At 34.0% G+C, this 25,496-nt stretch overlaps 2 protein-coding genes and 1 long non-coding RNA gene across 3 annotated transcripts; 1 reads left to right on the forward strand and 2 right to left on the reverse strand.

Moving 5' to 3' along the window:
- Positions 1 to 16,653: 16,653 nt before the first annotated feature.
- LOC108477053 (uncharacterized) lies at positions 16,654 to 22,287 on the forward strand. The gene is made up of 12 exons (XM_017779478.2): positions 16,654 to 17,622; positions 17,708 to 17,792; positions 18,401 to 18,473; positions 18,904 to 18,993; positions 19,186 to 19,308; positions 19,430 to 19,939; positions 20,275 to 20,675; positions 20,795 to 20,894; positions 20,992 to 21,051; positions 21,139 to 21,225; positions 21,503 to 21,631; positions 21,792 to 22,287. The coding sequence occupies exons 2-12, from the start codon at positions 17,710 to 17,712 to the stop codon at positions 22,092 to 22,094; spliced, it is 1,959 nt and encodes a 652-aa protein (XP_017634967.1). The 5' UTR covers positions 16,654 to 17,622; positions 17,708 to 17,709; the 3' UTR covers positions 22,095 to 22,287.
- LOC128285553 (uncharacterized) lies at positions 18,753 to 19,562 on the reverse strand. The gene is made up of 2 exons (XR_008276012.1): positions 19,434 to 19,562; positions 18,753 to 19,312 (listed from the first exon to the last, which is right to left on the reverse strand). It is a non-coding gene; the product is annotated as an uncharacterized LOC128285553 (long non-coding RNA).
- Positions 22,288 to 22,981: 694 nt separating the features above from the next.
- On the reverse strand, positions 22,982 to 24,353 carry LOC108478434 (uncharacterized). Its single transcript, XM_017780893.2, has one exon. It carries the CDS (start codon positions 23,984 to 23,986, stop codon positions 23,576 to 23,578), a length of 411 nt encoding a protein of 136 aa, XP_017636382.1. The 5' UTR covers positions 23,987 to 24,353; the 3' UTR covers positions 22,982 to 23,575.
- Between the last annotated feature and the right edge of the window lie 1,143 nt (positions 24,354 to 25,496).

Genomic DNA, 25,496 nt, shown 5'->3' on the forward strand with positions numbered 1-25,496 from the left:
ATTATTTTTGTCCATATGGGTAGATACATGGGTGTGTGTATAGGCCCTGTGAGACACACGGTCTGCCCCATGGACATTTGTTCTGAAAGTGTGTCCCCTGCACCTTAATTTTGAGAAACAAAATGCTCAAAATTGAGCACATAGGCAGAGACACGGGCATGTGTCTCAGCCGTGTGGATGACACGATCTCGAACACAGGCGTGTGCCCTGGCCGTGTGAAGTCTGCTCCTATTTAATGAAAAATCATAAATTTTAAATCAACCACACGGACTAGCACACGGGCGTGTGACTTGGCCATGTATCTTCAACTTGTTCTTAGTGACAAACAGAGAGTTACACGGGGTCGGGACACGGGCGTGTGTGACCACACAACCTGCCCACACAAGCGTGTCCCATATCCACACGGGTATGTGACCCCTGTTTTAGCAAAAAAATTTCAAAGTGTTGTAAAATTTTCTAAAAGTTCTCGGTTTAGTCCCGAACCACTTCCAATACATGTTTTGGGCCTTATAGGCTCGTATTATGGACTTTATGATTAAATACAAAAAGTTTTCATTTGGACGCAAATTGATGACTCGAAATTGTATGAAAGTTTGTGTGATAAGTCCTGTAATACCTCGTACCCTGTTCCGACGTCAAATACGAGTAAGGTGTGTTACAATAACTCAATCATATCGTCCTTTTTTATGAGACCTCGAGGCCTAAAACATGTGTTAGAAACAAATCGGGACTTAATCGGGTACTTCGAAAATTTTTCGTGAAATTTTAAAAAAAATTCCTAGGTACAGGGCACACACGCTCGTGTGGTCAAGGGACATGCCCGTGTAACCATAGGACACGCTCGTGCCGCAGGCCATGTCCGACCCCATGTAACTCTCTGACTTAGGTCACATGACCAGCCAACTCCTATGAGCTAGGTCGTGTACCTCACACGGCTGAACCACACGCCCGTGTCTCTGCCCATGTGAAATTACCTGAGCATTCTATTTTGAAATTCTAAAGTTGCAAGGGACACACGGCCAAATCACATGCTCGTGTGTTAGTCGTGTGTCTCACATGGTCCAGTTACATGCCCGTGTGCCTGGCCATGTGGACTCAAAATGAACCTTTTACACCAAGTTTTTCCTTCCTTGCAAACTTGAATATCAAGCAAGTCAAAAACCAATCGTTCAACCAATCCAAAACACATTCAAATACATCTAAAACATGTCAAATTAATCAACCTAAGTGCTCAACCAATATACTCTTATAGATATTTCACGTATAATATCCAAACAATCCAATTAAACATCATTTAAGCCATTTCTAAATTCATACCAATTTCAACCAAAACACATCACTTAATAGATTTAACATATCACATATGTTCATGTATTTAACTAACTAATATTAACTCATAATTTACAATCACTCCACAAAATAGTATAAACTTAGACATTCTAGGTACATGTCATCACCAAAAAGAAATATACTTCACCACGGTTTGAGTTTGGGATCGTTATGGATGCTGAATCGACAATCAACTTTATGTACCTAACCTGCGCGTGGAAAACAAACCATACGCTGAGTATACACTCAGTGGTATTTCTATAATCCGACTGCTTAAAGGTAAATTAATATGACGTACACTTTAAATCATACTAAAAACATAATTATACAATTAATTAATCAACAGGTATACATTTAGAAAACATTCAATTCTTATCATTTGCTATCCCAAATAGCTTTTCTCAAATAAATTCACAAATCCATGTATCTCATTTGCATTTCATATTCAAATACTTTTCATTTTTAATTGTAATATCATCTCATTCAATTACCCTATTAACATGAATTAGACTCGGACGGATACATGGATCCAACCAAATACACCAATTTGACACCCAGTGCCTCATCGGATAATTCGAAGTAATAAGTTGACACCTAGTGTCTCATTGGCTATGCCAAAGTAAATTGGTACCCAGTACCTCATCGAATTTATCCGAAGTAATAATTTGACACCCAGTGTCTCATCGACTCGAAGTCGAAGTATCCCTGAATACTTCCAATCCCATGGCATGCCATCTATATTCGACTCAGCCCGATACCGTTAATAGGGTTTTCAATTTCACTTTTCAAATGCCACAATCATTCAATATTCAAATATCACATTATTCACAAAATTCACATACATTCAATTCAATATCATAATGCTAATTACTCACCTTATTTATTACCATGAATATTAAATTAAAATACCAATATTTATAATTGCTAAATTGTAATTATAGAAATACAAACCGTAATTTTCCAAACTACTCCTCGTCAACTTTTTCCTTTCCCTTCTTACCCGAAGTTTCTGGCACAATGTTAGCTACGGAAATTAAACAATTAAAAATCATTAATACAATACAATTTCATATTGAATATTTCAATTTGTACTCAACTTTTGCCTAATTTCCAATTTAGTCCCTAAACTGAGACTAACTTTATTTCTTCAAAACTAATTCCATATTTTCATTCAATTTCTACTTTAAACTAATTTCAACTCTCTAATTTCGCTTAAATCCCTAAATTTTGAAATTTTCTCAATTTCGTCCCAAATACTTAAATTATTCAATATGAACATCATCTAAAATCCATAAATTTCTAAAATTTCAACATAAGCCAAGTATTTTATGCTAGAATTCTAAAAATATAAAAATTCAAGAAAAGGAACTAAATTAATTTACCAATTTGAACCTTAAAATCTCTAATTCTCCTTCTTTTTGTTTCTCTTTTCTTTCTTCTTTTCTCCTTTCTATTTCATCTGTTCTTTTCTTTTCTTTCTTTTATTTTCTTTGTTTATTCTTTAATTTATTATTATAATAATATAATATATTATAATATTTAAACTTAAATATTATGTATTATGTATATTATTATATATATGTATAATATTATTACACATGTAAATCTCCGTTACCATACACTTGTTAAAAATTGGGCTTAATTACTTATTTAGTCCTTCACTTTCTCTTTAGTCTATAATTAAATTTTTACCATTTATGCAATTTAGTCCTTATACATAATTACCCCTAATTCAAGCTAATTATTTAGTCAAAACCTAATTAATCACACAACTAACTTCGTAAATATTTTTAATAGATATTTACAAATTCATTTTACGAAAACGAAGATCCGAAAGTACACTTTTTGACACCCGTGACTATCGAGTTGTTATAAATACTAATAAATTATTATTCTAATGTCAATTTAGTAATATAATTAATAATTCAATAATATTGTAAATTAACCTTTTCACTGCTTAAATTTTATTTTTCTTAACATTCAATAAGTTGACCATAATAATTTTGAAATAATATATGACTAATATAAATATATTATACTATATTATAAAATGTATTATTTATAAAATTTTATATATGACTTATTTTATAAATAATTAAAATTTACTATTTAAAACAAAGGTAATTTTTATGGTAAAGGAAAATATTAATTTCAATATAAAATAATTCAATATAAAATTTCACCTATTTATTATTATATAATTTATTTAATAAAAACACTCAAAATTCTTATAAGTATGATAAATCTATTAAGTAAATTTTTAACCTATTACTTTAGTAAAATTAGAACTTTTATTTATAAATATGATAAATCTAATAAAAATAAAAATGAAAAATTTTAATAATGAATAACAAAGACTTTATTAGTTCAAAAGTTTCTATAAACTCGTACTTTTCTATATTATTAAGGGTGTGTTTGATAAATCATTGAAATTTTTCATTTCATTGAAAATGAAAATTTTCAACATTTAATATTTTAAATATGTTTGATAATCATTTTAATTTTTGGATCATTTTAATTTTTTACTTATCACTTAATGTAGAAATATTAAGTTGATTTATTTTATTAAAATTGAAATAAAATGTTTTTAAAAAATGAGATATTCAAATTAACATATTTATCTTTCATCCAAAATTATCCAAAATAATATAAAATACGGGCAATTTACTAAAAAGCCCTTTTATACCATTATTTACCAAAATGGCCCAACTTTTTAATTATTTACCGAAAAGGCCCATTCGCGTCCACGTCAGTGTGAAGTCAGGGGACGTGTTAGCAAAACGCTTCCCTGGGGAAGCGTTTTGCCCCAACGGTCACATGACCGTTTGAACTCCAACGGTAAAAAAAAAAACCTATAAAAGGTCCCTCCCCTTTTTCATTTTTTCACACAATAGTCCTCTCACAAATCTCTCACAATTCTCTCACAATTCTCTCCAAATTCTCTCAAAATTTTCAATTTTTTTCAAAGCTCTCTCTAATTTTTGCAAAAAAGCTCTGTTTAAATTTTTTTAATTAGTTTTATTTTTTAAATAACAAAAATATTCGATAGTGTTAGCAATGGCCGGAGAATTAATTCGTCTCAATACGAAACACATCTCTGTCAATCAAATGACAACGGTAAGTGATAAGTTTAATTAATTTTAGAATAGTATTTAAATTTTTTTCATTTATGCAATTTTAATTAATATTTATTTTATAATTTTTTTATAATAGTCTGTAGATCGGGTGTTGCAATGCTATATCTGTAATATGTCTGATCCTCCATCTCCATTGATAGAGAATTACCTGCGAGAAGCAGATTTTTGGCACGTGGCCACAATAGGCCGGGGGTGCAAGTTGGACCCAAAACTAATCAGTGCATTGATAGAGAGGTGGAGACCCGAGACGCACACTTTCCATCTTCCATGCGAAGAGTGTACTATCACTCTAGAAGACATGCAATTGCAATTGGGATTGCCAGTCGATGGGTACGCAGTCACCGGGTCCGCTCAATCTGCTGATTGGGGGGCCATATGCTATGAGCTTTTCGGTGCTATTCCGAATAATATTAACGGAGGTCGAATCGATACATTTTCGGAGTCGGACAATGATTCGACTGAATTAGAAAGAATACGATATGCTCAGGCATACATTCTTGAGATGATTGGAGGTTATCTAATGCCGGACTTGTCACGAAACCGCGTACATCTGAGATGGCTACTGAAATTCGTTGATTTTAGAGCAGTAGGTGAATTAAGTTAGGGGTCTACCGTGTTAGCAACATTGTATCAGGAGATGTGTGGGGTGAAACGACCGAATAAAGCCAAAATCGGAATATGCCTATCACTACTGCAATCATGGGCATGGTTTCGCTTTCCATTTTTACGTCCTCGAGTGAACCACCCATATACATTCCCAATAATAATGGGGTAAATTTTATATTAGATTTTACAATTATTACGTAGATTTAAAATATAATTGTATGCTAAAACATTATTTAATTAGGTGGAACCATTCGGCGAGTTATGTTGGAATACCCACATCTCTTGAAGATATACGGCTTCTATTAGACCAACGGTCGAAAGCACAAGTAAGTGCTAAATAAAATATATATACATAATAAAATAATCATTTTTTATTTAGTATTTAATATTTAGTATTTAGTATTTAGTATTACTTATATAACTAATATTTTTATCATGTTCATATAGTTTCAATGGACACCATATGAGGATCTGACAACTCGGGCAGTAATTCCGGATGAGTTTTTTCAAAATCCGAACATTTGGCATGTGAAGGTCCTATTGGTCAACTATACTATCATGGAGATGCACCAATCAGATAGGGTCTTGCGGCAGTTTGGATTCCGACAACTGATTCTCTTGGAACTTGAGGTGTTTGATGATGAGCACAAAGTCGACTTACGGCTATTGAATACGGATTGGCCGAGACACTGGTCAGAATATATCGAAATGTGGGAAAATCGATATGACTATATACCTACTCGGGAACCGATCATCGTTCCTAAGTTAACATGCGTGCCGGAATACATGTCATGATTTAGGATCCATGGCAAGCCATATTTACTGTCGGAAGAGGAGAGGCCACGACAAATTCGTATACAAATGGAACAACGGGGCCTTTTAAATCCAAGAAGAATGGATGACGACGCGGGGCCATCAGCAGCGCCCACACAATCACCGGGCCCATCAATAGCTCCCAGATAGCCACCTGGGCCAACACTTCAACCGACAACACCCATATCACAGCCTTTTCAGATTATGCCAGGTGCGTATCCTAGCCCTTATATGTATCCTAACTCTTTTATATTTCCTTTTCTCAGTCCTATGGCAGGTTGGAATGCATGGCCCGGTTTATCTCCGTTCCCAATTACTCCGAGCCAACCGCCGATCAATAGGCCACTGTCGCATGAGGGATTGTACGAGACGCCGTCAGGGAGCTCTTCTTTTTACCATTCCCCATCGTCTTATGGGATTCAAACACCTCTGCATTCATTATTCTATCAAGGTGGGTCATCCTCCAAATACCCACAACCAGATCCCTTTTCGGAGGAACCACAATCCCCACCGAAGCAACCACAACCCTCGCCGGAAGCTGAACCAATGAGGAATCCAGCGTGTAACCATCGACGACCCCCATGTGGCACTAATTTCGACCGGCACCAATATTGATTTTTTTTAATATATTTGTAGAAACTTTTTTATATAGTTTCATATAATAAAATAAAAGTTATTTTTAATATTTTAATTGTACTTTACTTTTTTAATTTTATTAAAATAAATGTTCTTTTAAATTTATATTTAATTTTATATAGTTTCAATTAATAAAATAAAAGTTGTTTTAATATTTTAATTGTACTTTACTTTTTTAATTTTATTAAAATAAATGTTCTTTTAAATTAGCCAATATTTTTATTATTTTTATATTTATTTATTTTATATAGTTTCAATTAATAAAATAAAAGTTGTTTTTAATATTTTAATTGTACTTTACTTTTTTTAATTTTATTAAAATAAATGTTCTTTTAAATTAGCCAATATTTTTATTTTTTAATTTATTTTTTATATAGTTTCAATTAATAAAATAAAAGTTGTTTTTAATATTTTAATTGTACTTTACTTTTTTAATTTTAATACAATAAATGTTTATTTAAATTAGCCAATAATTTTATTAAAATAAATGTTATTTTGAATACGACAATATTTTTAATATTTTTAATAAAATATAAATAATGCAACATAATTTTATTACAACAACTATCAGCTATTCTGATTTGGACATGATCGAGTTATATGGCCTGAGTTCCTACACCATCCGCACAACCTCTATTGGTTCATTGTTTCTCGGATATCCATATTGTTACGTATTCTAGTCGAGCAAGGTCGACCCTTTAGTTTGCGACGCAATTCTCTATCCGTTAACAGCTTAAACGGAGCAAGCGATTCAGACGGCCACTTACGTTCATCTGGGATCAGTGGGAATACGTGTCTCCACACGCTGTACATGTATTCTATTTTGTACACTTGGTCGACATACGTCATGGGATCCAGACGGAGATTCTGACAAGCTGCAATTACATTAGCGCATGGATAACGTAGTGCGTCAAACACCCCACAGTCGCATGTCCTATTTCTCAAGTGTACACGATATTGCCCGCCAATAATACATTGGTTCGATTTGTCAAACTCCGTCACACGAAATCATAGGTTGTTGCGGTCGTGACACACTATGTGCATGGTGTTGGCTCGTGCCTTCGCCTTGTTAATCTCTCGCAATACCTTCTCTCACCATACATGGCCTCCCTACATTTGGCCTTTATAACTCGCTGCTCGCTTTGGAAATAGTGCCGCTAAACGAAAATATGCCTCTCGCACAACGGTTGTTATCAGCAAATAATGCTTTGTTTTTAAAACAGAATTTATGCATTCAGCCAGGTTTGAGGTCATATGACCATATTGTAGGCCGTCGTATGCTTGTGTCCATTGTTCGAAAGGTATGTTATGAAGGTAGTCTGTGCCTTCTTCGTTAACTGAAAGCAAAACGCTAACATATTAGAAAAACTGTCCTTACTTATCTCAAACTCTGCCAATATAAGTTGATAACGAAAATTTCATACCACTCTTCCATTCAGAATAAATTGAATATTACAAATGAAATTATATTAATAGAGATTAAATACCCATGTTGGCTACTTGCCGTCGTTCAGTTGTAGATCGATATTGTGCGATGCCATTGGCTTCTTTGTCGCTCAATTGCGGCTAGTATTCCAGTGCCCCAATCTGATATAACGCATATATCATGTTGGGGGCAGGCATGTCACCTTAACCTAGAATGAAAGAAATCCTAGTCATCAGCTGACTCCCTCGGTGTTATTGCAAATGCAATTGGAATAATTTTCCCACTGTCATCCTGTGCCACAGCTAGCAATAGCCGATGGGTATATCTACCATACATAAAGGTACTGCCAATTTGTACCAATGGCTTGCAGTATATAAATGTGTCCCGACATTACTTAAAGCTCTAGAACAGATGCTTGAACACTTGGTATCCATGGAGCAATCGGTCGTTGTAGTACGCAGGTGCCGTTTCAAGGTCTATTATGCAACTTAGGACATTTCTCTCCAGCACTTAACACCACTGCCACACTTCATTATATGAAGCATCCCACCTACCATGCATCTTTTCTAACGCCTTCTACTTAGCTATCCAAACCTTGCGGTAAGAGGGCATGTACTTCAATTGGCTACGAATATTGGTAATTAAGACTGGTACTGAAGTCTTCAGATCTACCTTCACTGTCGGTAGTATTAAGCTAGTTAACAAATTTGAATCCATCTTGGGATGATCTTGTGAAGCACTTGTCAACGAAGTATGTTAAATAATGCAACATTACGTAATAATAGTATTATTCAAAAACCCTAAACACCTAGTGATACTATACCGCCAACACATGTATGTAAACCTTTGTACTTTTTTATCTCGCACAAGCCTGTCCTTTTCCTCAATGATACCATGATTTTCCATGAACATGTATCGTCTTGCACTGCATACTTGGCCTCAAACTTATCAGATTTGGATTTAACCACGTTGTAGCTAACCCCGTTCATGATACTATGTTGTTTCAATGTACCAAGAAAACTATCCTTATTGGAAAACTCCCTACCAACTTCCATTTCACCCAAATCTAATGACAAACTTGTACGGTCACGCCTTCTGTGTGGTAGATCTGGAAACTCCAACGCTTCATCTTGAGATAGATCGACATTATGTATGTAGGCTGAAGGCGAGTAAGCCCTGAATCGCGAATCTTCTTCTTCTTCATCTGAACCTCCTTCAACGTCTTTAGGTATGGTTGGAATAGGCTTCGGTTCAGAAAATAATTCAACTTCTACACCATCGGGCCGGGCTCTCGAGGTGGATCCACATCGGACTCATCATCCGACTCACCATCATCTGCAACGAACAAGGTCCCCTCGCCGGTGAATGTCGTAGAGAGTACATCATCCCTTCTTCTGAATGTTTCATAGCGTCCCCAATCCGATGTGGATTGCCAACCACTAGAAGTTGATGTCATTCCCCAGTACGTATTTCCAGTAACAAATATCAACCCACTAAGATGCATGTCCCATCCACCAACGGAGTGTCGTGAAAGGGTTGTATATTTCATACTGCAACCAAACACGGACGCTTCCATGTTTTTCCACCCACTAACGGAGTGTCAGGCAGGGGTCGTGTATTCCTCTCGAACAACATTAGATGTTGAAGCCATAAATGCATTATTTGGCAATAAAAATTGTACATATAACTTAAGATAGGGTGATCCTGTAACACCCCTTACCTATGTTCTAAGCCAGAACAAGGTACGAAATATTACAGATCACGAAAACATGAATTCACACATTTACCTGATCTTAGTAATTAATTCCTCTAGCTTGAACAAAAATAGATAACATTAACAGATATACATAAGTACAAGTAAATTATCAAATTTTGAAAAGTAATATTTTAAAACAAATTAATTATGACACATAACAAAATGATTCAACTCTCTATACATGCCATAATTCCAAAATAGTGTTTACAAAATACCAAAAAGTATGGATAGTGTGGATGGGTCTCCGACGATCTCCAAATCACGAGCTGGCTTAGTAATTCTATAAGACAAGAAAAAGAAAAGAAGGTAAGCATATAGCTTAGTAAGTAAGTACGAAATTGATATTCAATTTATCAAAGTAAAACAATCATACTAGTATATAATCACATATTCAGGACAGGCTTTTTTCTGGAGTCCCGGTTTAAAAAAAATCATATCTCGAGCTAAAAAACTCGAAATCCAATTCCGTAAATTTTCCCTCAAACTAAACTCATATGTATACTTACTAATTGTTTTCTAGAATTTTTGATCAAGTCAATTAGTACAGTTTATTAGTTAAAGTCTCCCATGTTTCAGGGTTCGACTACTCTGACCCCTGTGCACTACGAACCAAATTTCTCCCTGTACAGAATTCCAACGACCATGCCGTTTGTTTCTCTTAAAAATAGACTAAATGAATCTATTCATGTAAAGTATGACTCTTAATAATTTTTTTACAATTTATGGTGAATTTATAAAGTTAGAACAGGGGATCTCAAATTCATTCAGACCCTATTTTACAAGAATTCAAATATCACACAATATAGAATTATTTTGCTTCCCCTGTTTCTTTTATGTGAAAATATACTCATTAAGCTTTATTTTCATATATTATTTTCATTTTTATTCAACTTCCACGATTTTTGGTAAATTTTTAAAATCATATAACTGCTGCTGTCCAACATTGTTTTATTTCTAACATTCACTCTTGCATAATTTCACCTAGTCCTTTTTGTTATACAAAAATTCACTCAATTATCGAGCACATAGCTCCTAAATTTTCATAAACATAAATTTTCACATATCCACCTTATAATAACTTTCACATATTATCACTTTATCGATTTTCCCCGTTGAACTCAACAGCAAAATGACAAATATACCATTGTTTACACATATTTCCCCTTTCCACACTTATAGCCGAAGCTATCTGATACGCATAGTAGCCTGCACTTAGTACTACACATGTGACCAATAATTCGGTACACGTAGTAGCCTGCACTTAGTACTACACACGTGACCTCACCATCTGATACACATAGTAGCCTGCACTTAGTACTACACACGTGATCGAAGTCATTGAGTACGCATAGTAGCCTGCACTTAGTACTACACATGCGACCAACAATCCGGAACACGTAGTAGCCTGCACTTAGTACTACACACATGTATTCACAATAGGTCATTTGTATTGTTCCTATTCCGAGGGTTCAACTGGAAAATCTTTCCTTTTTCACCGTTAACACTTATTCATAATCTAATTAAATTTGCAAGTTTCCATCATTTAATCATTCTATGGACAGTCACCAATTCATATGATAACAACATAAAATAACATAAAAAAAATCGATAAATTATTTCATGTACAAACTTACCTCTGTGCAAACTTTAGAAATGTTATAATTTAGTCCGAAAGCTTTTCTTTTCCCCGATCACGATCGATTCCATGTCTTTCTTGATCTATAACAACACATTTAGCTCATTTAACACTCATACTATTTATTTCAATCCAAAAATCACATTATGAAAAAATTACGTTTTTGCCCCCTAACTTTTACAAAATTATGATTTTTCCCCAAGGCTCGGAAATTTAATTTCAGCCCTTATTCTTATGTTTTATGACATGCTAAACATTTTTCTCTTCTATGGAAACATCAAATTCTCACTCTAACATGTACTCATGAACATTAGGTATTTTTTATCGATTAAGCCCTTTTACTCGTTTTCACTCAAAATCGAGTAGCACAAGTTATCTAACATAATTTAAAACCTCATATTCTATCATAAAACACCAAAATACACAAATTTCGCCTATGGGTATTTTTCCAAAAACATAAAAATCATTAAAAACGGGGCTTGAAATCACTTACTATGAAGCTTGAAAATTGAAGAAACCCTAGCTATGGAGGAGAGAAAAATTGGGCAGCAACTAATTGAGAAGATGACCATTTTTGTGTTATTTTTCCCATTTTATTTCATTTAATATACAAATGACCAAAATGCCCTAACTACTAAACTTTCCAAAAATCCAATCCATGTCCAATTTTTGTCCATAAACTTAGAAATTGGTCAAATTGCTATTTAAGACCTCCTAATTAATATTCCAAAGCAATTTCATACTAAAAACTTCTAGAACACAAGTTTTGCAAATTATTCGATTTAGTCCCTAATCTCAACTTAAGCGCTTAATGCATAGAATTTCATCACGAAATTTTCACTCAATCATGAAATCATATCATAAACCTCAAAATAATTATAAAACAATTATTTCTATCTCGAATTTGTGGTCACAAAACCACTATTCAAATTAGGCCCTAATTCGGGTTGTCACAAATCCACTAGCAAGATGAGTCTGCACCATTGCCTCCAAGCTACAAGGACCTTTGATGTCGAATAAGTCATATCTCACGGGATCAACCGAAGTACAAAATCGATACTTAATAGATAAAACTTTCATTGGCAATATTCCAAAGATTTTACGCTTAATTCTTTTACGAAGTTCTATCAAATCTATGTTCTGGTTAAAAACCAGTCGCGTTGTGTTCTTCGATAAAAAAACAACGCCGTTCTCGGTGTCATGGACCTCGCCATCATAGTAAATAACAGCACTAATAAGCTCACTCATCTTCAGTTTCTATTTTACTCTAGTCTCAATTTCTCTGGCTGTAACTTATGCAACCTGAGAATGAAATTTGTCTCATTTATAGTCTAAGGCTTTTTCAGATACTACTGTAGCAAAAGAGCGTCCACACAGGAGCTTTTTTCCATAATTTTGCTGACAGTGCATCCTTTTTGAAGCGTTTTTGACACTATTTGTTTAGAAACATCTTATCAAAATTATTTTTTCAGATACTACTATAGCAAAAGAGCGTCCACGTAGGAGTTTTTTTCCATAATTTTACTGACAGTGTATCATTCTTGAAACGTTTTTGACACTATTTATTCAGAAACATCTTCTCAAAATTATTTTTTCAGATACTACTATAGCAAAAGAGCGTCCACGTGGGAGCTTTTTTTGGTAATTAATAGTTAATTTAATTAATAAACCCTAAACCCTAATTTAATTAATTTTTTTAATTGCATAGTTAATTTAATTAATTAACTCTCAACTCTAATTTAATTAAAATTTCCCTTAAAAAACACTAAAACCCTAAAAACCCCAAACCATTAAACCTTAATCCTAAAAAGAGGGGGCAAAACGCTATGAGGGCGAGCTTTGTGCTGACGTGGACAAAACGCTCCCCCAGGGAAGCGTTTTGCTGACACGTCCCCTGACTTCGCGTTGACGTGGACGTGCTTTCCGAGAAAATGACCCTTTTCGGTAAATAATAAAAAAGTAGGGCCTTTTCGGTAAATAATGATATAAAAGGGTTTTTTTTAGTAAATTTCCCTATAAAATACTATATTAATAATATTAAAATTAAAAATAATTAATCTTTTAAAATCAATATTTACTTTTATCAAACTACATAATTATATTCAATCCTTATATTTACTAATTTACCAAAAAATTTACGAATATAAATTCAACATTTATAGAATTTAGTAATAAAGATCCAAGACTTTAATTTTTAGCACTTAAATTTTAAGTTTATCAAACACATCCAACTTCAAATGTCACATGTTTTGCATGTGATTTCACGCCTTTAATATTTAATTAGTTTTTTAATATTTTTATTTTTAATTTTAGTATTTAGCATAAAATAATAGTTCTTATTTGAATTATTAAATATAATTAAAATATATGAACTTATCAAATTAAATATTATTATAAAAAATTTCAAATAATAATTAAAGCATTTTTAGCATATTTAACATACAATATAATTTTACTTTATGTAATTAATGCAAAATGAAATTATTCAAAATAATAATTAATTAAAATCATTAAATTGAATATTAATTAAATGATAATTAATATCCTTAAAATTCTATGTAAGTAAGAACTCTATTTCACATCAATAAAATTATAACAACTTGTTAAATAAATTATATACAAATTTTAGTGATTATTGTAATTTGTTATTAATGATTACTTTTTATTTTTATCTTCTACTTTTTTTAATCACAAATGGGTTATTTTGTATAGATATTAAGTTTAACATTGTTATAGTGCTAGCCATTGTTAATTCCTGGATCAACCTACTATCTGGTTAGGACCGACCCAACTCTTCTTTCTTCAATAAGTATAGAGCTCATTATCATGTAGTTCGCTTGCATGGTTCGCCTATGCACTTTGCCACTGTGCAGGCGAATTCATGTCTGGAGAACACGTGTTAATTCTAAGAGAAGGTACATGTTAACATGCATAAAACTTATTTGATCTTAGTACGTCACATTAAAAAACCGTTTCTTATAAATATGGAAATACGTCCTTGAAGAAATTAATACTCAACAAATATCCAAGAAATTGTTGGTTCCATTGTTAAAATGGAGTTTTGTTGGAAGAGATACCCTTTTTGCTGGTTATGACTGGCATTGGCTCCATTGTCCTAATGTATTTGGACACTACCTTTTTTTTTTTTTTTTTCCTTTTCACTACAGTGGGGGATCCGCAGCTTCGAAATAGGGTGAGGGTGATAAACGTATTGAACAAACCAAGAAATTTTCATTTTCCTACAAACTGTTTCCCGATTTATTTCCACTCTAATTCCTTGAAATTTCATCCATCTTTCTAATTTGTCTTCATTCATCACTTCACTTGAATATTATACCCAAAGATTCCTTGAGATTTGCAAATTTTCTGCAACTTTGAGTCTGATCTATGGATTAGAAAAAAATCCAGTTTATCCATAATATGAAGTATGTCTGTGAGTTTGACTACAAAATTCAGATTCTCTTCAACTTATTTCAAAACCAAAATATAATTTTATTGGTAGTTTTCGTGATATGGAAGCAAACCATCTGGCTTGCACACAAATGTAATGTAGGAGGTGGTTTCATTTGTTTATTACTTGTTTCGGCTGCAACAATTTCAACCCTTTGCTGTTACAGGTAGCTCCATCATATCACATCACCACTTACCAAAGCTACAGTAATTTTTTTATGTTTCTTAAAATATTCATCGATAATGGAGATAGCAAAAGAGAAAACATCAGTAATAGTATTATAGAACCCTCTACGGATTGCATTTTATCTTTTTCTTTTATTAAAATTGATAATTTCTTTTATATTTTAAAAATTAGTTTATAATGATATGAGGCATGCTAAGTGTATTTATTGTTGACAGAAAAGGATAGTTTTAATATTAAATATTGATAAATTTTTAAAAATAATTAATTTATTTTTTATCTAATATGTAATGAGTAATTTATCTATTTTTAAATATAAAATTAAAATATAATTTAATTTTTAATATAAAATTTAATATACTCATATTTAATACTCACTATAATAAAATCGCTTTCATAAACAACCAGCAGCAACTAACAAAAATACCCAAAATTTTCCCTTAATCTAGCAATCCTTAATCCTGAAGTTTAATCATATTAAAACGTCATTTCTTTTTATTTTTCCTCCCAAAGCTCCCTTGTTTGTTACATCCATTAGTTTATTATAGACAGGACTTTTGAATTTTTCTGCATTCTCATTATAAAAAAGCTGCCAAGTAAACAATTATTAATAGAAAGTTTTTCAATAAGCAAACTCTTTATTTATCTTCCTTGTTGCAGTGATTATTAAAAAAAAAAAAACCTTTTTTTCTCAGTAGTTGAGTATGGCGACAAAAAGAGAGACCTGGCCACCTTACAACACGCACAACCTTACTTTATTATTTTTACTTTTTTCTATTGATATTGTAAAAGGTCAAAGCTCCTTAATCATATATGTGTGTGCATATGTACATATATTTTATTGATTATTTTAATTATGTGGATTCTATGACAAATGTTAGTCTCTTTGATACTGCAAGACAATATGGGTATCTGGTTAGGAACCTATTTTGTCCTAAAAGAAAGAAGATTTAGACAAAGAGAAACCCCACAAAACCCTCATATTCCTTTAGGCATCCAATGTTTTACCTTTCATCCCTTTTGAGGTTCAGAGGCTACTTTTTTTTTTTTTTAACTTTTTATGCCTGTGTTAGAAACTTACATTTGGACATAATTGAAGTCCTTGATTAGTGTTCATAATCCGTTATTTTTGGAAGCACTTGCTTTTCAGAAGAACTGAGACTGTTAACGATTTATTGGATATTATATGGACTGCCTGTTTGATAATATATTAATGAAATTTGGGGGGGGGGGTTTGCCAGATACCCCAAATTATTTGCTACAGCATTGTTTGTGCAAGATTAGTTGAAAAACCAACTCAGATACCAGATTTGGTTGTAGATTAGGGGAACTCATGGCCTTTGGGTTGAAATAATTCAACAAATAATCAAACTAACCATCATTTCACCTATATTAAACAACCATTTTAATACTGTAAATGATGATTTTGTTAAATGTCCAGTTGCCAATCATGAGACAGAAACTTTTGTCATGTGTATGTACACATGTGATAGGGTGGTGTTCACATTTGTGTCAAACAAGTAGGTGAATAGAATGCACCAAGATCAAGTTAAGTGCTGAGCTAACTTCATGGCTACAGTAAAGTTGGAGGGGGACCTTCTTTTGTTCTTTTCAGATTGGTGGAGAAAAAAGATGTACATGTTAGCTAAGACAAGAATTTCAGGTGGCCAGATTTCTGTACCTCTCCAGTTTTGGCTTATTACTAAATGAAATCAATGGAAATTAAATAATACTTTGGTAATTAAAAGAAAATTTAATGGCTACCCATGTCTCTAATACTAATCCTATGTCTAACATACATGAAACCGAATGGATTGTAGAATCACACAAAGTGATACATAGTAATTAGTACAGGATGAGACAGGGAAGGAGGGATGGTCACCAACTCCCACTTGCTCTTCAACAATGGAAGGGAAAAAAGAAATTAGAAATTGACTAATGGAGGTATCAATAAATATATGATTGTGAGGGCTAAAATATTCTTTTCTCTAAGCTCTAAATAGTTGTAGGTATTATTTATCTTTCTTCAATATGTCTACTTTAAGATCTCTGGTAGTCGGTTGATTGAAGAACAGTGACTACTTTTGGACATTTGACAATTGACGTTAAAGGGGGGATAATGTCAAAAAAACAAAGCTTGAGTTGTGTTGTGTTGGGGGTATACCTATGCCAACTTTCCTCTTCCCTTGAAGCCCACGAGCTGGTTTTACATCTTTTAATGTAAAGAAAAAGAAAGAAAGAGAGCCTCCTTAATTTACAAAAGCTAACTGGTTTCTTGAGTGAGTGAAAATTGAGCAACTTAAGAAAAAAGAGAAAGAAACGCTGGTCAAAAGCCAACAAAGTCTCATTTTTCCTTATCCGTATTTGTGGGTTTTATGCAAAAGCATATTTCAGACTTCTGCTAATTTTCAGACTGGTGTTTTTTATCAGCAAAATGATCACTTTCTGCATTGTGGGTAGTTCCTTGAAGTCCCAGTACACTTGAAAATGCAAGAAGACAAGTTTAGTTTTGGAGTGTAATCAAGGGTCTCTAAGAACCCCCATTTGTTCTTTCTCTTCTCTCAAATTGTGTGTAGTGCACTCTGCTGGTTCATCTTCCTCAGTAACCCCCTGGTGTTCCCCTTGTTTTTTTCTTTTTGAGCCTAACTGGTAAAAGCCTTGATACATTTTCATCTGTCTTTTGGTTTTTCTGCTCAGATATAACGCAATTTATCTCTGATGCTATTTTTCTCAGTGATGGGGTTTCAACTTCAAGGCAGTGGAGAAAGTGAAATGTTGGGGTTGAAAGTGACATCTTCAAGGCATAAGCGTTCCAAGAGGTGACCCTTCAAAAAAAAGACTTTTGTTTGTTTGGGATCACCTTTCTTGTAAAATGTTAAGCTTTTTGTCTAACAGGAACGAGTTCTGAAATGGGGTTTGCTTAAAGAAAAACTGGGAACTTTAAGCATTTACAGAAGTAGAAAACCTTAAAGGCACAATTGGCTATTAATTTGGCTCTATGTCCATACCCCCTACTTTTGGTTGTTCATTAAATGCATTCAGGGGTCCAAATGGAGTTTGAAAATTAGCTTCTGTCATTAAATGTTTCTTTTCTTTGCTAAAGATTTTTTATTTGTTCTTTATTTTATAAGTATCGCTTGTAATTAATAAGTCAGAGGTGAGTTACTTGCAAGCAAATGAAAACCGTTTTTGAGATGGTTTTCAGAAAATGGTAGCTAAGTGGATCACTGATACGGGGCGGATGATGAATTGACACCCTTGGTCTCCTTCTTTGTAGAAATATGTGAGAAAAAAAAATTAAATATTTTGGTTTGAGTTTTGCAAAATAGTAATGAGACGGCTACGAGTTGCAATGGCTGTCCTTAAATCCTGCTTTGTGCAAAGTTTTATCTATTGATTCATGGTGCTTGATTTTGTCACATAGCAGCTTGTCTGATAAGCAAAGAGTTGAAGAAGATGGGTTGGATGATTCTCTTGAAGAATCAAATCGTATAAAGCTGGTAATTTTCCCTTTTCCTTTAAGCTGTAAAAAGTAATCTGTAAGTTAATGATTTGATTATCTTATTGTTCTTTGACTAATGACTCCTTTTTTCATGCATCCAATGCAAAGGCCTAGTAGAGTGCCAGCCATATATATTTATTACAAGGATCTCTTTCCCTCTTTTCTTTCTTTTTCTTTTTTTGTCCCCTTTTTCCTCTTTATTGCTACGATATGATAGTTTATAAGAGGAGGTTCCAAGTGGGAATCGTGTAATCTAAATCTTTAATATAGATCTAGATGGAGCCGGATAAAATGATTGTATTTATGCATGGAAAACTAGGATATAAGCCTTTGTTTAGCATCTTTCACTAGACTAATCATTCATATCAATGACAAAAGGCTCATCCTATATCAATGCTAAAGAATATTTTTCCATTATGTGGTACCAGGATATGAGGCACCTGAAGAACTCTGTCAAAACCCAGAAGAAGCAATCTTCCACCCCCCACACCGAGGTGCAAAGCACTTTGAAGCAAGAGGTGTAGAACTGAATCTGTTTTTGTTCATTGTACTCATCCTTGGGTTACAGAGGGCTTGAATTTGGTTTGGGAGTGGCCTGGTCAGGTCTATTGTGACCCAAGATTAGGCTGCAGCTCACAAATTTTGAAGTTCTGTTGCTCATATTAATTTCTTTTTGTTTCTTTTTTTTTTTCCGAAAATCTTTTGTGCAGATCTTGCAGCTTGAGAAAAGATTACAAGATCAATTTGATATTCGCCGTGCAGTAGAAACAGCACTGGGTTATCAAATTTCCTCCCATGAGCATACAAATGAAACACCAGTCTCCGTATCTAAGGCAACTCTTCTGACTTCTTATATCTCTGGGAATTTTTCCAAATTCAGTTTCTTGACTTTTTGCCCTTTCATTATGCATTCTTCATGTCTCCCTCTTGACAGTTGGCACTGCTTTTCCGCAGCCACCTACGGAGCTAATCAAGGAAATTGCTGTTTTAGAATTGGAAGTTGTATATTTGGAACAATACCTTCTCTCCTTGTATAGGAAAGCCTTTGATCAACAAGTGTCATCTATTTCGCCTTCTAAAAGGGATGAAAGGTTAAAAACACCTATACATACCCCTAGTATAAGGGATGAAAGGTTAAAAACACCAGTAAATACACCAAGTAAAAAGGATGAAAGGTTAAAAACACCTGTGCATACTCCAAGTGGGCGATTTTTGGAAGTTCCTAGACTTGATGATGATGCATCAAAAGTTGATAATTCAGCTGTGCAGTCTGGTTACAATGAGAATTCATGGAAGGAGCCTATTGACATTGTAGGAGAAAAACTATTAGATTCCAGTGTTAACCGCTGTTATTCCACACTGTCACAGCGTTCAAAGTTTCCGAGTTGGACATCTCCTCTGGATGAGACTTTGGCTGATAAAGCCGTGCGTGCCTGCCACTCACAACCTTTGTCCATGATGGAGGTAACGTACTTGTACCATGCAATCTTCTGAGAATTTGTATTTCTGTGTACTTTACATTGTTCAGTTAATTTCTGGTCATATTACATGTTGATAGAGCCTTCAGTAATTTGTTGTTTCTGGAAAAATAACGTGCAACAACTTTACCCTTCAAATAAATGATTGCAAAGTTTCCACTCTCCATGCTTGAGCTACTGTAATTCAATCATCATCACCCGCTTTTGATTGCATCCACCAAGAGAACAAGTTACATTTATGGGAGAATAATCTCACATGTGATGTGTATGACACATTGAGATCTTGTAATTTTAACTTTTGCTTGATTCTCTATGCTACAGTATGCTCAGAATGCGTCGAATATAATCAGTCTGGCCGAGCATCTTGGCACTTGCATTTCTGATCATGTTCCAGACACACCAAACAAGCTTTCTGAGGATATGATCAAGTGTATGTCTGTTATATATTGCAAGCTTACGGACCCACCTTTGATCCAAAACAGCTTTTCATCTCCCATTTCATCCGCGTCATCAGCCAGTGCTTTTTCTCCACAAGAGCAGCATGACATGTGGAGTCCGGGGTTGAGAAATAATTCATCATTTGATGTACGGTTAGATAACCCTTTCCATGTTGAAGGACTTAAAGAGTTTAGCGGACCATATAGCACAATGCTTGAAGTGCCATGGATTTTCAGAGATAGTGAAAAACTGGCCGAGGTGGAGAACTTGCTACAAAATTTCAGGTGGGTCTCCTATAACATGCAATCATCAGAAGAAAACCTGTTTCTTATCATCTAAACAAAGATGAGATCTTTGATCCTCCTCTATCTCTTTTGTGTTTATCAAATTATTTCCGTTATAGGTCTCTTATCTGCAAACTGGAAGAAGTTGATCCAAGGAAGTTGAGACGTGAAGAGAAGCTGGCATTCTGGATAAACATACACAATTCACTAGTGATGCATGTATGTAGTCTCATCAATGAAAAGAATCTGCTGTTACAGATTTGGTTCCAGTTTTGCGATATTTTGTACTAAGTCTTTCTTTTCTTCTATGATATAGGCATTTTTGGCTTATGGTATTCCACAAAATAATGTGAAAAGATTCTATCTACTGTTGAGAGTAAGCTAACTTGTATTCATTACTGCTTGTCTTGAATGATGAAACTAGTGGAATGGAATGTGTTATCTTATACCTCGTACTATACAGGCTGCGTATAACATTGGGGGTCACACCATTAGTGCAGATACGATACAGAGTTCCATCCTTGGATGTCGTATGCCTCGTCCTGGACAGGTAGATCTCAAGCTCATCTTTTGTGTCCTCGATTAAGATTGTTAAATATCTTGTAGAGACAAGACTCTAGTCAAAATGACTATTCTTTGTCAGAAACTTGTATATGGTATCCATGAATGATGTTTCTGCTTGGCCTTTTCTTCGTTAAAGATAAAGATAAAAAAGGCAGATAGAATTTGTCGATTATTTCAAATCATACACAACAAAAGTATTCCCAGTGGGCTTGTTTTAATTAATCTTTTAAGGTGGAGCTGACAAAGGTTTCTTCTGCTTGTAGTGGCTTCGGTTATTAATTTCTGCAAGGACAAAGTTTAAAGCTGGAGACAGAAGGCAGGCATATGCTATTGAACATCCAGAACCACTTTTGCACTTTGCACTCTGTTCAGGAAACCATTCTGATCCTGCGGTACTACATCATCTTTAATCAGAGTTTTTTCCTTAGTATTGGTACAAATGATGTGATATTTATGAACCAGTTGAAGGATGTCGATTTGGAGTTCTAGTGGTGTTTTCCTTTCTATATAGAAAATTTCAGCCTTGTCATCGTATTTGTCCCTCTTCTTTAGGTCCGTGCCTACACCCCAAAGAAAGTAATTCAAGAGCTGGAAACTGCCAAACAGGAATACATCAGAGCTACGTTTGGTGTCCGCAAAGACCTGAAAATTCTGTTACCAAAGCTCGTGGAATCATTTGCAAAGGATTCGAGTTTATGTCAAGCTGGTATTATCGAAATGGTCCAACAATCTTTGCCTGAGTCGCTTCGTAGGAGCATTAGAAAATGCCAGGTAGGCAAATCCCGCAAGAGCATAGAATGGAGTCCTCACGATTTTACCTTCAGGTATCTAATATCTAAAGAACTAGTAAGATGATTGGCTATATGCATCAATGGCATGGTGCTTGGGCTTTCCATTTTGTAAGATTTCACATTTTTCCTTGTACAAAGTTGAAATGGTAGGGTATATTTTGTAATGTAATTGTTATTAGGCTGTGTAATGAATGTGCATTAAGGCTTGTATACGGTTATGATGTGAGCACTTCTTTGCAAATCATTTCAAGCATCTATTTCTCCTCCTCCCCAACCTTTCTGTAATGCCTGAACTATTGAATCTTCTGCTGTGCTAAAAGGGGAAGTTTCAATGAGGACCAAGGGTGGGGTTTTTGTGTTCTATTGCAAGCAAAACTTTAACTTTGTTACCATTTATGGGACAAATGATGGTGTCAGTGACTTGTTGCAGTAGATGTATATGACTAACATTGTTTTATATAAAAGGAATAAAAGAGGCCAAGGCATACATTGCAAACAGAGAACCCATTTTGTTCACTTGGCACGTAGCGAGCAGGCCTGTCGGCATTGGCTAATTGAGAGGTCCAGCCCAGACTATGTTCATGTGCCAACTCAACTAAGTCTTACTTAAAACCATTCAGATTTCAAAACTAGTTAATCCAATTTCTTGGCCGGTTTAAGCTATACTCCACTAGAGTCACTCTCAACTAGCCACTTGATTAAACCGGACTAAAGCTTTATACAGTCATGAACCTCGGCATGGTTGAGAGGCCTGTTGGCATTGGCATTGTAGATTAGACAATTAAACATGTACTGAAAGGGTATATCAACCTCGCTTTAGTTTAGATGACAGTCAATAGGTCTAAGATCGATCTCTGTGGTTTCTTCCTGGTTTTGTTATTAATATAAGGTCTCAAGGATGACTACCTGTTGAGCATCATAATCTCTGGTATGTATGTTAAAAAATTAAAATTCCCAACACCCTAATAAATTCCTTTTGAATTGAAATCAAATTAAGGCTACTGCAAAACTATGATACATTAGTTGGAATGGCTCTGAAAAATATGTAGGTGGCTTGACAGAAGGCAGAACTGCTGGTTCTGTGTAGTTCAAGCAATTCATTTGCCTTGGTTGTGTTTACAATTTTATACAAGTATATAATATTAAGCTTCGAAGGGAACGAAAATGGCGATGAACCCAATAACCAGTCCCAAACAAATGATAGAAGGACAATGCAAAAGCAACCAAAACGGCTGGTAAAGATTGAGAAATGAAGTCTTAGAGCTGAGCATAGCAATAGGCCATGACAAGTTGCCTTCAGTTCTAAATTCCAAGGAGCTGGAAAGGTTGATGAACCGGCTAACAAAGTTAGATGGAGATGGCTACTAGTACTTTCCTAAAGTGAAAAACACCAATCCAATCGAAAACCGTTGACTTTTCCAATCTATTTCAGATAATATTAGTCACATTTATGAAAAAAGAATTGCAAAAAGCATTAGCCAAAAAAAAAAAAAATTCCCTGAATTAACCTGCAGATGAACATGTCGAATGTTACCACCCTGATCATCACCTGAGAATGAGTTTAGAGCGGCTTGAGGAGAGGTCAACACTGTATCTACCAAGGCCAGCACTAGCTTTAATGGCGAGAGAACACAAGTCTGGCAAGGTAAGGGGTTTATGTGATTGGGAGAGTGGCAACAAGAAGTAGATTTGTCCAGGTTGAAGGTCCTCATCAACAGGCATTTGAGGCACACAAGTACCGATGGACATCGACTCTGAGCTGCAGAGGAAGCAGTCGGGGTTGAGGGAAATGATGTTGTTGGCTTGGATTGATTGCCTGAACTCTTGGACACGACCATCCATGTGAACCACCGTGGCTGCCATCGATGACCGTTTGGTTGCGCTCGATGATCCTCCTCCTCCTCCTACTGTTTTGCCTGGTTTTGAGGTTGAAGTTGAGGATACACAGGCACCCATTTAGGCTTCTCTAACAATTCTTTTTTATTGGTGTGTTTGAGGGAAGGCTAGAAAAGAGTTTGATGGAGAGGGCATCCATTACATTTATATATATGGGTAGTTTTTATATTATTAATTGTCGATGATATGCCTGCCTGGATGCAATATTTGGGGGAAATATTATGTAAAAAATTTCCCCAAATGAAATTTGATGTAAAGTGTGAATTTAAGTTGTTAGATACCGAAACCTCCGTAGTGACAAGAATTTCAATCCCAGTGCGACTTAGCTCATAGTCCCTTTTCTATGGACAAATGTCAGTCGTTGAATTATACACAGTATTTTAAGTACTACAAAATTCCTAAACCCTTAAATATAACTTTTAATTTTAAATTAAAAATATTCCAATGGCTAATAACCCTTAAATAAAATCTTGAATACAAAAAAAAAAAAAAAAGTTTTATTTTCTATTTGAGTGTGTATTAAATGTGCTTAAGTATTTTTTTGTGTTTTCCTGGTAAGAAAATTACAAGCCACTAAGGTCACTTCATAATGCAAATTAAAGTCACATTTGGCATAAAAGCCAAAAGGCAACTCACCGGCACTTTATTTTGTCTTCTAGTTTTCTGCGTCATGCCCATATATGTATTAGGTTCACACTTCAACAAATTAACCCTAACTTCAGTTCCATTCGCTTTGGTTTTATTTTTAAATAATTTGTTTTGATTCTATTTTAAAATAAGTTTTGTACAAGATTTTTGAAGTTTTTAATTTCAAAAGATATTTTTATATAATATTTTTAATTATTTTAAATATAAAATATTTATTTTTATATAGTAAAATTAAAATTTAATCTCTTGTAATTATGAATTTTTTAACTTGTTAACCAAGACTATTTAAAACACAACAATTTAGATAGATTTTCGATTTCTCAATTTCTTTTCCCAGCCCTACAACAAATTGCCAAATCTTAAGCGTTTTATATTCTAATTTAATGCATTTAACATATCTAATTATTTTTGAGAGATTATATTTTTAGAATTTAAATCTACATATTTACAATCTCATTCATTATTTTCAAAATATGATATCATGATAATTAATATCGTGTGGGTAAATATATTTATTAGTATAATTTCAGATTTATGACTAATTTTGCATATACATAAATTATTTTTAAAATATTTAACATAAAAATAATTTAATGGTCAAATTTGAATCCCATCTCACAAGTAACTTTATGCACAATAACAAAAATAGTGCACAGTTTGAAAAGGATAATCTATGCCCACTATCCACTATGTTCATATCTTGTTTGACAAAATAGGGAAAAAGGAAACTGTGGAAAAGGCAAAATGAATGTGGTCCATTTATTTATCTTATTATATAATAAATTTTGACAATCTCATTTGAAAGCTTCAATAATTAATTGCTTCTTCTTTTTTTAAAGAAATTAGAAATTAGATATCAAAATCAAACAATTAATTATAATTTGGACCAAATACCTAAATAATATCATTCTTAAATTATTGG

This window comes from Gossypium arboreum, chromosome 12 (assembly GCF_025698485.1).
Source record: "Gossypium arboreum isolate Shixiya-1 chromosome 12, ASM2569848v2, whole genome shotgun sequence".
NCBI classification, from domain to species: domain Eukaryota; kingdom Viridiplantae; phylum Streptophyta; class Magnoliopsida; order Malvales; family Malvaceae; genus Gossypium; species Gossypium arboreum.

Bases quoted from the DNA above. Each gene is read 5' to 3' on its own strand.
- LOC108477053 (XM_017779478.2), top strand. From the start codon at position 17,710: ATGGGGTTTCAACTTCAAGGCAGTGGAGAAAGTGAAATGTTGGGGTTG. The intron at 19,309-19,429 runs GCAACTCTTCTG...GCTTTTCCGCAG, and splicing joins CACCAGTCTCCGTATCTAAG to CCACCTACGGAGCTAATCAA. The intron at 21,632-21,791 runs GTACTACATCAT...CCTCTTCTTTAG, and splicing joins GAAACCATTCTGATCCTGCG to GTCCGTGCCTACACCCCAAA.
- LOC108478434 (XM_017780893.2), bottom strand. From the start codon at position 23,986: ATGGGTGCCTGTGTATCCTCAACTTCAACCTCAAAACCAGGCAAAACA.